This window comes from Manacus vitellinus, unplaced genomic scaffold, assembly GCF_001715985.3.
Source record: "Manacus vitellinus isolate BGI_N305 unplaced genomic scaffold, ASM171598v3 ctg7180002425625_pilon, whole genome shotgun sequence".
NCBI classification, from domain to species: domain Eukaryota; kingdom Metazoa; phylum Chordata; class Aves; order Passeriformes; family Pipridae; genus Manacus; species Manacus vitellinus.
The window spans coordinates 3,536-16,576 of record NW_021937583.1 but is presented as its reverse complement, the minus strand read 5'-3'; the positions used below and the strand labels follow the sequence as shown (position 1 = coordinate 16,576).

Below are 13,041 nucleotides of genomic sequence, written 5' to 3'. Positions count from 1 at the left end.
CACATTCAGTTATCTGACAGTCTGTTTCTATAACACCCCAGCATGCATAAACACTACATGGAAATGTATGTGTATGAAATAATCCCTGCCTAAAATAATGGCCTGTATAGGAAGCAATTTTTTTGATAACACTGCTTCCCTGATCATTTTGTCTTTCACCCCAGCGAGGACTTCAGCAGAACTGCCCCAGATCCCTCAGCTTCCACAGAGCAACCACAGGTATCCTAATGTCTCACTCCTTATGGTCCCAGGAATTAAACTGGATGTTCTTGTCTGCCTTGACATGCATCCCAGCTCCCTGTAACACAGCACGCTGCTGACATCCTGAGGTGCCCACTCCAGCCTGAATGCCAGGCATGGGCTTTCAGGCAGTCAGAGACAGTGCCCAGCACCAGGCTCCATGCTTTCCACAATCCAGCCTCCCTCACACCACTGTCTCCTAATTTATTTTATGGTAAACTACTTGCCAGGCATTGATTGCACTGCTTTCCTGTCACCAGACGCTTACAATAGCAGTTTCCTGTCTCCGAATCACAAGGATTCCCCCCGGGGTGGGTACCCAGAGGATTACATGCACAAGCTAGATTGGGAAATACAAACAGGCAGGTCAAAAGGTAGGATTGGAGTTATATTTTAGACAGTATTCAACTTAAATATATACATTAAAGCTTCCCCTGAATTCCTCAGAACAGAAATTAATTGCACACTTTGCCCACCACCCATCCCAATGAAACTTCCCTGGCTTAGAGACTATAATTGAAAACAAATAAGGAGGACTATGATATTTCTACAGAATACACAAGGATCAGCGGGTGAACCGGGTTTCAAGGACTGGTCGACTCCAAGCTACAGCAAATCTACAATAATGTTTTTCCTTCAGCAAAAACATGAAAGAAAGGGAAAAAAAAAATCCATCCCACAAAACAATTTCTCCCAGCTCTAACAGCTCCTCAAAGAGCTTTTGATCACACATAAAGGAACATATGTTTTTACTCACACTGACAACCCGCTGGGTCATCGGCACTCAGGCCATAAAAACCTTCCTTGCAGAGGTCACAACGCTCCCCTTCAACAAACAATTTACAACGGCACTGTCCGGCAATGAGGCCAGTGGAGAAATCAGTGTAGCGATCGCAGATGCCACCATTTTGGGAGCCAGCTGGGTCACAGTTGCAAGCTAAGAAGGAAGCATTGCATGTGTTTTATTAACTGCTACAAAATAAAAGGCCAAGTCTCACACTAAGTTATTTAAACTCAGCTGCTGCATAGAGAGACTGTATCACTCCTGCAGGTATTAGACACGGAATGGGTTGAACACATTAGGACCAGGTAAATTTCCAGATTCTCAAAGAGAAAATGAAACCCAGGCAGGCTCGCTCAAGACCTCCAAGACAACCACTTTCTCCCAAGGCCATTCCCAGCCTGAGGAGTGGGGTTGCACTTACGCTCACAGACGTCAGGGTCCCGCAGATCTCTTTCTGGGTGCTGGAAGTAGAAGGGCTTGCACTGCTCGCAGTTGCGTCCCATAGTGTTGTGCTGGCAGTCGTCACACACGCCTCCGCTGGTGTTCCCTGTCGTCATGTACACAGCCATGTCGAAGTGGCACTGGCTGGAGTGGCCATTGCAGTTGCACTCTGTGACAAAGGCAGAAAGCAAAGTAAGAGCCTGGTCGTGGGGCAGATGCAAGTCTGCAGAAAAGACACACCATGTCAACCAAAGAACATTCAGGATTTTACACACGGTCACAAGTTCCCAAGTAACAGCACGTAACACTCACAGCATGCAGTTCTGCGTTTTAGTCAAACTCACTTTTGCATGCATTACTATTGCGACCTTCAGCGGGGCGCCAGGGTAAGTCATGGTAGAAATCCAAACACTGTTCACAGTTTAATCCTTTGGTATTATGTCTGCACATGCAGTGCCCATGGACCTGTAATCGAAAAAAAAAAAGAAAGAAAAAAAAAAAGAAAAAAAGAAAGTTGCTTATCAAAGGGAAAAAAAAACATTCTCCAATTAATGTAAAATATAGCTAGTACATAATGGATATACTTTTGGAGACTTTCATCTACGTAAATGCATTTAAAAAGGCGTAAAGGGCCATAGGAGTGTCCTTTACCTGCCAAGGTAAGAATGCCCTCATACAAACTTGTCCTTCTTTCTGTACTGGAACCAGTGCCCAAATAAATGCTTTCAGATATAAACAAGGAGAGCACAGTTCCACCTCAATAATCACAAAAGCCTCTTGGAACTAAAACTTAGCTTTTAATTAGCTGTTAATTAGCTATTAAAATGCATCTAGTTATATCAGCACCACTAGCCCAGCCCCACTTTCCAGCTCTGCCTTGGTTCTCAAAGTAAAGATAAACAGTTTGGATGGGGTTTATCCATCAACCCCAGACTGCCTTCACTGTGTACAAAACAAGCACTAAGTAGACTAGACCTGCAATGATCATGTGACAGCTGCTGCCATAGTCCACCAGAACTACCAGCACTGAAGCCATGATGTCTAAGGCAAAACTTGGGTGTAGTTAGTGACCAAAAGCACAGGGCAAAGGAGCATAATGGGTTTCACAGCATCCAGTGGCCCATGGACAACAGACACAACTTCCCTGTACGCTTCACATTTCCACCCAGTTAATAACTGACTCATTAACAGGGGTGTTATTACTGCTTGTGAGGCAAAAATCATCCAGAAAACCAGACCCCAGAAAGGATGTGACACTTGTGCAGCAGCATACCAAGGAGGCAACTAGGATTTTCCTTCAAGGCTTGTGTTAATTAGGGTTACAGTCTCCACTTCTCAGCTAGTAACAACTGATACAAACACAGGACATGTTTGATTCGCATCCTTTGATGGCTCTATTCGCTCCAATTTTAGGAGCGAACCAAGGCAACACCTGCCTCTGACCCAATAAGGTTACACCCCTTTTCTTCATTCCTACCTCTGAATTTCATCAGCTCTTTAACATAATTAGAAAAGGAACGTTGAAACAATTTTCACCTAATCTGAGATCTCTGATTAACACCTATAAGGACAGATATGTTTGCTGAGAAAGAATAATTAGAACAGTTTTTTGTTTGAAAACCAAGAGTGTGGAGAAGGGGTACAGAGTGTTATCTTTACGTTTGTGTTCAAATCACTCAAAAGAGGCACAGACAGGAAGAGCTTTATGCAAAAACCGTGAATATTTACCATTCCTTCCACTTCTTCATCTAAGCCCTCCACTGGTGCACACTCACTGGCGTGTCCATAGCAGAAACAGTTCCCACGCACCACCATGTCGTAGATGGCATAGTAGTACTTCTCTCGGATCTCCATCCTAGAGTCCAAGAGATTGTCTCCCAGTGTGTGCAGCTTGACGAATTTGACTCTCAGATTCGTAATCTTTAACAGGTCTGCAGGGGACACACAAAAAAAAAATCCCCAGAAACTCACAAAACCCATTTTGGAATTATTTACCAGATAGTGTATTGAATGGGAGGAAGCCAGGAGTGACTTCCTAAGCACGCTTCCTATAGGCAGATTAGATCAGATTTAATTTCAGCACTTACATACTATAGATCACTTCAGACTCCCAAATTAACTAAAAAGAAATTACATTATTTTACTACAGACTGATAAATGTATAAGTAAGTTTAAGTAAAAATACTAGTCTACTTTATTGTAGACATGCGCAGGCACAACTACAAATATTAAAGGCACGCAGAACAGCACCACCAAAGAGACACTGGTTCTCTAAACATGAGATGGGCAAGGACTCGATATTAAGAAACTGCTGACAAGTGGACCAAGAGCCTTAGGAGTTACAAGCCTTTTGGAAAAAGTCCTAGTTGGAAATAAAGACACAAATAATTCTTGTTTTGCGTATGCCCAGCTTTGCTAGCAAATATAATTAGTTACATTTTGTGGAAAGAAGCAACACCCCATCACTGACCAAATACAAAGAAGTTCTTGAGGGATAATCCATGGGAGGACAATATTGCACTAATTAATTCAGTCTACATGTTCACTTTGATATTGTGAATCTTGTGTAATTTCTTATAGCCTTGAACTACACTTGAAAGAGCATTTCAAGCCCATGAAAGCAGTTTCTACTTTAAAATGCCTGTTAAAAAAACCCTAACATTAAACTGGTATAGCAACCAGTAGATGATTCTCTACTGCAGATATTTCCTGCTGCCTGGGTAGCTTTGCACTGAAGGACATGAACTGAAACTGAGAATGCACATTAAATGGGAGGTCAAGCTTAAGGCCAAGCAGTTCCTTCATCCCAAATGCCCCACAGTTTCTCTTTGAGCCACATCAGCAACAGATCTCTCTGCCTTTGCATTCATGGACTGCCACGACCAGACACAAACACTACAGTAAGTCGTGGTTCATGGCCACATCTGTGTAGTTCAGCCATGCAGTGCTACCACAGCCAACTGTTCCAAAGTTATGACTCAAAGCCCTGAAAAATAAAACGTGGACCCACTGATTTTAGCTAGACATGCACAATGATCTAAGTACCTTTGCAGTTCTATTTCTTTGCTTTCTGAATACTGTACAATTACAGAATCACAGTCCAAGGTTTCTCTTGGCAACTGCATGTATTTTGAGAAGAGGGGGTCTTTAATGAAAACAAATCCCTGATCAATTAAGAAAAGGACCAACTCCAATAATGCATATTTAGAGCAATCCCTTGAGTCAACAACACTGATTGTTATTTCATGTCATTGTCTGAGTTAGGAAAAGGAATCATACACAAAGGTATTCATATGACTTCAAAACTGCAATCAGAGCTAATGAATAACTTTGTGGCTTATTGTTTTTTGTAAGCAAGTAAGTACTGAAATACTTTCAAATGAGCCTGAAAGGTAACTGCATACATACTTTGAATCCTTGGACTGTATGGATCTTCAATTCTAAAAGCAGGATCTAAAACACGATATATTACCTGGAGGAAAAAATCAAACAACAGAAGATTCAGCTTTAAAAATAAGAGACAAAAGGTCTACACAATAAACACTTTGGAAAAAAAATGGCTCTGACCTCTCCCTCCGTTGAAGGTTCGATGTCAGAGTATCGGGAATCACAAATTATGTCATCCACTTTCTTCATGGGTCCAGTTGAAATCCCAGGAAATGAGCTCTCACAGTCATATGCAAAATACCTATAAACTTGCCATGTCTCTCCAAAGTCAGACGATCTTTCAATCAACATTGCAGCAGGACGGAATGTCTAACAGTAAGAAAAACAAAAGAGATTTTATTCAGCTAATTATTACTTGCATTTACATTGAGTGCTTTTTAGTGCAAGTAATCCATGTCTGAATTTTAATCTCTCTCCCTCCACTGTTTCCAACATTTGGAAATATTGCGAATATTTTTCTGATGATATCCCACTTTCTGCTCAGGGGCAGATATTTGAAGTAACACACATCAAACCACAGATGACCCATCTTCAGAAAATGGCACCCAGTGGCCAAGTGTTTAAATACACTTACAATAAATAAGTGAACTTGTAAGCTTTTTGGATTCCAAATCCTTTCTGAAAAGTGGGGGTTAAAGCAGGGCTTTAGGGAGACAAAAAGATTCTTTCCACTGCTTGTGGACAGCAGCACATTGTTCTTCACTGCTGTACGTCCTTGCCTAATCTCTTATAAAGGACCTAATGGGCCTCCTCTCCTGCCCTAAGGACTGGGAGGCCACTGTCAGTGCTTCCTCCCCAGCTCTGACACCCAGAAGTTCTTGCTGAGCAGTTACCTCTGATGCTCAGAGAAGCCCTGGGATTGCCCACCTCTCTTTGCCTGACTACATGACCTTTTGCAGTGTCTCTGACATTCAGTGCTAATCATCCTCTGTGCTCCCTTAAGAAAACCTTCTTCTTTAAGGAGATTGAGAGGTTCAGCTTCATCCACTCTTGCTGCATTTGACTCCCCCAGTCTCCGCTGGCCCTCCTCCTGCTCACCTTGCCCAGACTCTGGCAGGCTGCATTTGCTTCACCACTGACAAACTACTGTTCTTCTTACCTTCACATATTCAACTCTAGAACAAATAGTTTATGAGATTTTTGAAAGATTTTAATCTCTCTGACCTAAAAAATATCGTGTTTCAATTTACATGCTGCCTTTCAAAAAACAGGTAGTAACACCTGGCTTGCACCTACCAAGAAACACCAACCATCAATTCATTAGTTTTATGTATTCAGAGGGGGACCTCCCAGAGCCAAGCACAAAAGCATTTCAATCACAGCTGAAAAGAAATTTTCTCTGTGCTTCCTGGCTGAAAATAACACCTGATTTAGAAACTGGTATCTCACCCAACAGAAAATGTAGCAACCCAGAGGTAAGGCAGCTCAAGTGCCTACCACACAAACAAAGTCAACAAATCATTATTAAAAGTATCTTTCCCCTAAAGTCTTCCTCCTGATGGCAGACCAAGCCCCAGCACTGGGGTACAATGGCTGCAGCAGCCTCATCGCGTTAGGGGTTGTCTGGGGGTCCCTTGCTGCTGGGTCCAGCAAGAAGGACCATCTTCCACCTCAGCCACCACCTTGAGGCAATGGGAGAAACCCTAACTGATGCCACAGGAAAGAGGAACCAGCTTTCCTAGAAAGCTGACGGGTAAAAATGAAGAGATTCATTTGTCCACATGGGAGGAGCAGGGATCCAGCCCTGCAGGAACTGCAGCCCCCAAAACCTCAGCTGAAGGTTGCCACTAGCGCTTGCCTGTGATTTAGGATGTACAGGACATAATCTGCCATTCCAAGACATCTGTTTGTAAAGAAACAAAGACACTTTGTGTACAGATGTTCCTTCTTCCTGAAGACCTTTCCATTTGCCAAATGAAAGTCGATACCCTGGCCAATTTTTTTTTAGGAAAAAAAAATCCTTGCTACTATATGATTTCTAGAACACAACCTGGAGACACACCAACACAAACCCCAGCTTCAGTATGACTCCTTCTGCAGCCTCACTAGGGCTCAAACACAAGTCACAACTCAGCCTTTCTGCATGACTTCTGCAGGGGTTAATGGTTGGCAGCTCCAAAAAAATCAGGCCAAACAGCTCAGACAAAACTTAAATCCCAAATATCAAATAGACGCGAAGGACTACAAGACCTCTCATTTCCCCATGTTTCAGGGTTCAGGGTAAGGCTGTGACTTCCTTACCTTGAAGGTCATAATGAGATGAGTGAAATGAAACTCAGCCTCCAGGTTCAGCTGGATAGTCACGTTTTCCAACCCTGCAGGGGCAGAGAAAAGAAGGCGTGCAGTAAACAAGGACACCCATCAGTTTCTACATCTAAATTTTGCCAAAGCTCTTTGCTCTGTTGGCACAGAGGTTCTTTTATTTACCACTGGGCTCTGTTGTAAAAAAGGAGTATGAGGGTTAGTGCATTTCTGAGGTACAAGGGAAGACACCAAGGACCTGCTGAAGAGTGCATCACACATGGGATTCCTGTGCATCACTGGCACCAAACACGCTACACCCAAAGCGTGAGCCTGCACTACCTAACTTCAGGCTGAGTATCATGGCATCACTGGATGTAGGGCAGAGACCAGACTGCAATGGGCTGGGTCCTGGCACCAAAGCACCCAGCAGCTGGTACAACTGGGGATGCTGTGCCCAGACCTACGCAATGACCCCAGGCTGTCCTCACATACTACAGCCCATCTGGCAGCAGAGCTTCTGCAGCCCCAACACCCCAAGGCTCACCCATGTCTGGTGGAGACCACTTCCCACCCTTTTTCACTCAGTCTGGACTCTCCTGTCCACAGTTCCTTCACAACCTGGTTTTGAGATACTCCTAAAGCAACTATCACAGCCCTGCTTTGCAATCACAAGAGCTAGGAAACTGGTGAGAAGCAAAAGGTTTTCCAAACTCTGCTGTATGACTACCTACGGTCAAGGACTCTACACAGAAAGGAAGAAAAACAGCTACAAATATTATTTTGCCTTGTGAAAAGACCTCTCAAAACAGCTGGATACTAATTATACTGTAGTTCAAAATAAAAAATAAAATCAAGATTTACAGAGAGGAGAAAGGGTAAGAAATAAAAATAATAAAACAATAAAGCAGTCAAATTTTCAACCAGCTGTAACATAATGTGAAGGATGCAGTAATGGTCCCTTATGCTGTATGCCTGAATAGAAGAAAACATGAATTGGACAGAAAGAATCATTTGTTTTTTATTGTTGAAGGACATTTTCATGACCTTATGAGCTAAGAACTTTTCTGTGTGAATGCTGCCAAGTCTGTTGCAAGAAACATGAATTATCTGGAATGCTAAAAGAGAGCCACTGGAGGCAAGCAGCTTGCTAGGCTGATCTACATGATTCAAAATGATTTTGTGAAAACCTTTCTATAACAGGCAACAAAACTGTTATAAATATTACTTTTTTTTCATATACAGTAAGGCATCTACTGCCAATGCTTTTGCAGAAATCCTGTCCTGTCCAGCTGGCTTTAAAGCTTCAGGGTAGGACTAGTATTTGAGAAACCTCAATGCCTTGTTTTGTGTACGAAGGCATGCCAAAAGCATAACCAGAAAAGTAAAACAGGCAGAGGAAGGATTAAAAAAAAACAAAAAACAAAAACAAAAACCTCCATCAAACTAACGTGCAATATGTTTTTTAACTGGCTGGCTTTTATATGGAGTTCATTTTATTGTTTGGCATATGGATAAGGGAATTCAGGGAGCCCAGGAGGGACAAGGCAATTTGCAGGGTAAGAGATATCCCTGGTTTTACTCTCCTGGGGTAGGAAAGGGAAACAGGAGGTCTGCAGGCAGGGTGACAGCCCCCAGCTCTGTGCCCAAATCTCCTCCTTCCACAACCTCCCTCCAATCCAGCGGCACGGGGAAGCCCTGCGGTGCTTCCTTGGCAGCGCTGCCTGGGATATTTACTTCTGGAAGGCTGCTCTGCTCCTGCTGCCCAAACATGAGGGAGATCTGAGGCCAGTGTGGAAAACTCTTTTCTTTAGGAAAGGATTCTTGCAATGTGCTGGGACGGCTGTTCCCAACACTCCTGTGGGAGTCCGGGGCTTTCATTATGGATTAAGGATCACTCCTGGGCACACAAAAGCAGCCAGTTTTACTCATCCCTCCTCACACAGCATGATCCTTCACAGGGCAGTAATCACCAGGCCAAAGATAACAGCAAACCCACAGGTATCCTTAAACAAAAGGAGGGAAAACAGCTCCCAGACCCGGAAATGGTTCCAGACAAATCCCATAGCATTTTCCGGACAAGCCCCATACCATTTTCCGACTGCCACCAGAGCTTCAGGCGATTTGGAGCAAACGTGGTGACAACATTTTCAATGCGATGACTGTCAGGATTTTGAGTCTCATGGAAGGGATCCTCAGAGTCACATATGAAACATTTTTTGTCCTCCTGAAACAACACGATAATCAGCATTACTGATTTTATCCGTGGGGCAATAGTTGCTTCCTGCAGATAAGAGTATTTTCCATCCATATCACATTCCATTCATTTTGCCTGCAGGAGTCATCAAAAGGTATTTTTTTTTGTTGAAATACCAAGTGTATTTACCTTTACGAATTAATGCAAATTGTCAAATGGAAAACATGCCAGGAATTCCATAAACTTCATTTTTAGGGGAAGTATGTTTTTTATCAAAATTGCAGTTTCAGGAAATCTCTTCCAACACACGTATTCTCCAGCAGAAGCCAGAACCAAAGGCAGCACCTACAGAAAATTGCTGAATTGCTTCTGTAAAAGTGCACATGTGCAAAACTGCATCTTCAGCAACTTGTGTGAAATCACATTGGCTTTTAGGAGCTAGCTTGGAGATGCAAGTTGTTTGCATTAGGGATACCTCTTGTAAGGCTCAGTGCACGTCAAGGGGCCAACAGTGATTTAGTGATCGAGCCCTTTCAGCACAGGGTTGACTTGACTCTGAATCCGGATTGTCAAAGTCCTCCTTGCATCTTCACCTGCCATTGCAACTCCAAGCACATAAACTCCATCTGCACACACCACAAGGTGTGCCCATAGAAATCCAGCTCAGAGCAAGTCTGGCATCTGCTACTTGGGAAAACCAGAAGCTTCTTCACCAGGACGACGAAACCCCATCATGGCTATTACTACAAACTGTGCTTTTTTTGCATTGTCCTAGTGCCCAAAACCACTACACAATTTTGCAAGGTAGGATGCAAACCAAACCAAAAGGGAGGGTTCCTGCCCAAATCAACTGGAGGAAGCAGATGAGGGAGGGAAGCTCATTGCATGGCAATGAGGGAGTCCCAACACACCAGCAACCCATTCGCTGTCAAAAGCTACACAGGCTTCATTCTTAGAGCACATTTACGGAGACAAACGTGGTGCTTTATCAGCCAAGAATGTGAGAGCTGGCACGTCTGCACCACATAGGCTTTTCCTTTCACCAGTGTGGACTTCAGCGGCTCCTCCCAAGCTCAGTGCTTCACCTACCATCAGTCCTCAAAGACTCCTCCAGCAGAGAGAATGGCAAGAGCGGGGGTTCCAGGGAAGATGTCTGCTACTGCCAGCTCCAGGTTCCTCTGCCCTAGCACCTCATGCCACAATTCACTCCTTCTCCCACCAAAACTGAATCCTAGAAGATCTAATTCTGCAAAGCACTCAATGTGGCCAAGTCTCATGTTATTAAGAGGATACTTGGCATCTTCCCACGATTTCTTCAATACCACCCATGATGGTTCAGAAGTAACCAGGGACATCCTAAATGCTGAACTGGGGCTGTGAGATCAGGAATAAGGGCAGAGAACTTCTGAAGTGAAGCTTTTTACTGTGGCACTTCAACATTTTTTGAGACAACATAACAAAGTGCCATTGTTAGTCCGTTCTACAAGTGATGCTAAGCTGAAGTCAATCTCAATATACTCTGAAAATGTTCCAGTGAAGCTAAACCCTATGTTAAATAAAGCATTAACTCTAGTAGACAGAGCACTATGGTAAAACTAAAGGTGGTGAAGGAGGGGTGAGATTTGATAACTTCAGGGCACAAATGGGTCAAGTGCTACAGCCCCTCCTGCTTCCCGTGGTTTTCCTTCCAAGTGCCAGAATCCGGCCCTATTGTCTCCACAGTAATTTGTTCGGAGATTATCCCTTTACTTTCAGTTCAACAGAGTTCCACTTATAACTGATATTTTACTCTTCACCATCCCTTCTGTCTCTGAGATTTTAAGTTTGGTGAGCTGCTTCTGGCTTAAATAACAACGAGCTCTGGATTTTCCACCAGATGTGCTGAGACAACCTTATTTAAGTCCTTTCACTCGGAGACCATACACATGTAATTACATTATGGGGACTGTGGCCAAAACATTGCCGGGCCCTACAGCCCACTCTCCATCAGGAAACTGTCTAGACGGCTCTCAGCAAGCCTGGAAATAAAGCATTAATTGAACCTACTGTGGCACATTCCTCCTTCCATCCCTCGATCAGGAAAGGGGGGTCGGGAGCCGAAAGCCGCGAGGGACTGCCTGGCACCGCTCTGGACGGTTGGGGATATCTCCCCGCCGGGGGCACTCGACCGCTGCCCCACCGGAAGCCCACTGGCCCGCGCCTCCTCCTCCCAGCGCGCGCGCAGGTCTGGGGCGGCTCGTCCCCGCACCTCCGGGCGCCGAGCGATCTTGCGTCTTCCCCGCACCGCGGGCGCGCCGCCGCGGATGGCGCGCGATGCCGCCCCCGCCGCCTGCACCCAGAGCGGCGGCCGGCGCGGTGCCCGGGCGTGCTAGCTCCGCTCGCCCCGGCGCTCACCTGGAGGTGCTCACGATTGCAAGTAGGCTCGCCGGCTGGCGGAGAGGCCGCAGAGTGGAGGAGGCGGAGAGGCGGGCGGCGCGGCCGAGAGCAAGGTTCGCCTGTGGCCGGGTAGGCAGCTGCCCTCGGCGCAGCCGTCAAGCTGTACTCGGGCTTCCTGTGCCCGCCGCGGGCCACAGCGCTGCCGCGGCGCGGAGGCGAGGGGAGAGAGCGCGGACAAGAGGGTGGAGGGAAGAGGGACAGGGGGTAGGAGAGAGCTGGCAGCTGGTAGCGCGGTCAGGCTGCGCGCCCCGAGCCGCCCCGGCGGGCGGCTGCAGGGGCGCGCCCGGCCCGCCGCTGCACCCGACGGGCAGAGCGGAGCGGAGCGGGGGCGCCGAAGAGTTACCGATGCAGCAGCAGAGGTACAGCGGGGAGGCGGCCCATGGCGGCGCGGGCACCGGCGGCATAGCGGGACGGGAACACGGCGCGGGACGGGACGGGGCTGCCCTCCACGCGCCGCGAAGCTGCTGCTGCTCCGCCGCTCCACCGCAGGCGCCGCAGCTCCGCGGCTCCCGGGCAGTGGCCCGCGCCGTCGGGCGCCCCCCGGTCCTCCTTCCTCCTCCGCCCCACCGCCCCCGCGGGGACCGGCCCGCGCCGAGCCCCTCCAGCATCCGGCGCGCTCGCCCCGGGTGGGTGCTTTGGTCCCCGGCCGCCGCGCCTCTCTCGTTCGCGGAGGCAGGAGCGCAGGGGCGGCTGCCGTCGAGGAAGAGCAGCCCAGTCGGGGTGGGGAGCACGGAGAGAGCGCCCCGGGGAGGGGAACTGCCGCCCCGCTGCAGACAGGGAGCCCCGAGGGAGGAACGCCGGGCTCCAGCCCCTGGCCCCCAGGTTGTGCCCTCCCCGCTGTTCTCCAGCGTCGGGAGCAGGCTCTGGGCGGCGAGCGATAACTGGGGGGGAGGGGGTGAGTGGGAGGAATGACCGATCGGGTGAGCTCTCTCCTTGTTCCTGTCGATGGAGAAACAATGAAGGAATGGAGTTGGTGCTTATGGGGCTGGGCCAGAGAGGGAGGGAAGGGAAGGGAAGGGAAGGAAGGAAGGAAGGATGGATGGATGGATGGATGGATGGATGGATGGATGGATGGGTGATTGCGCGGTAAGGCCCAAAACCCAGCAAAGAACCAGGGTGTTGGCAGCTGTCACGTGTGATGCTCGGTGGCCCCACATTGCCCGGTGCTGCGGTGCCAGCACACGTGGCTAAGGAATGCCGTTCCTATGCCATTCCTGGGGGTGGCGGCCTTGCTGCCATACATGGCCTGGTCTGG

The 13,041-nt window shown here is 47.1% G+C and overlaps 1 protein-coding gene across 1 annotated transcript; it reads right to left on the bottom strand.

Moving 5' to 3' along the window:
* Window positions 1-467: 467 nt before the first annotated feature.
* LOC115307491 (laminin subunit beta-1-like) lies at window positions 468-12,667 on the bottom strand (the record flags this gene model as incomplete). Its single annotated transcript, XM_029959967.1, is given in 13 exon segments — window positions 468-580; window positions 998-1,177; window positions 1,446-1,634; window positions 1,810-1,930; window positions 3,194-3,396; window positions 4,874-4,937; window positions 5,033-5,221; window positions 7,154-7,227; window positions 9,245-9,380; window positions 11,745-11,774; window positions 11,777-11,839; window positions 11,841-11,925; window positions 12,130-12,667. Coding segments are annotated over 13 exon segments (1,985 nt in total), but the record flags the coding sequence as incomplete, so codon positions are not given.
* Between the last annotated feature and the right edge of the window lie 374 nt (window positions 12,668-13,041).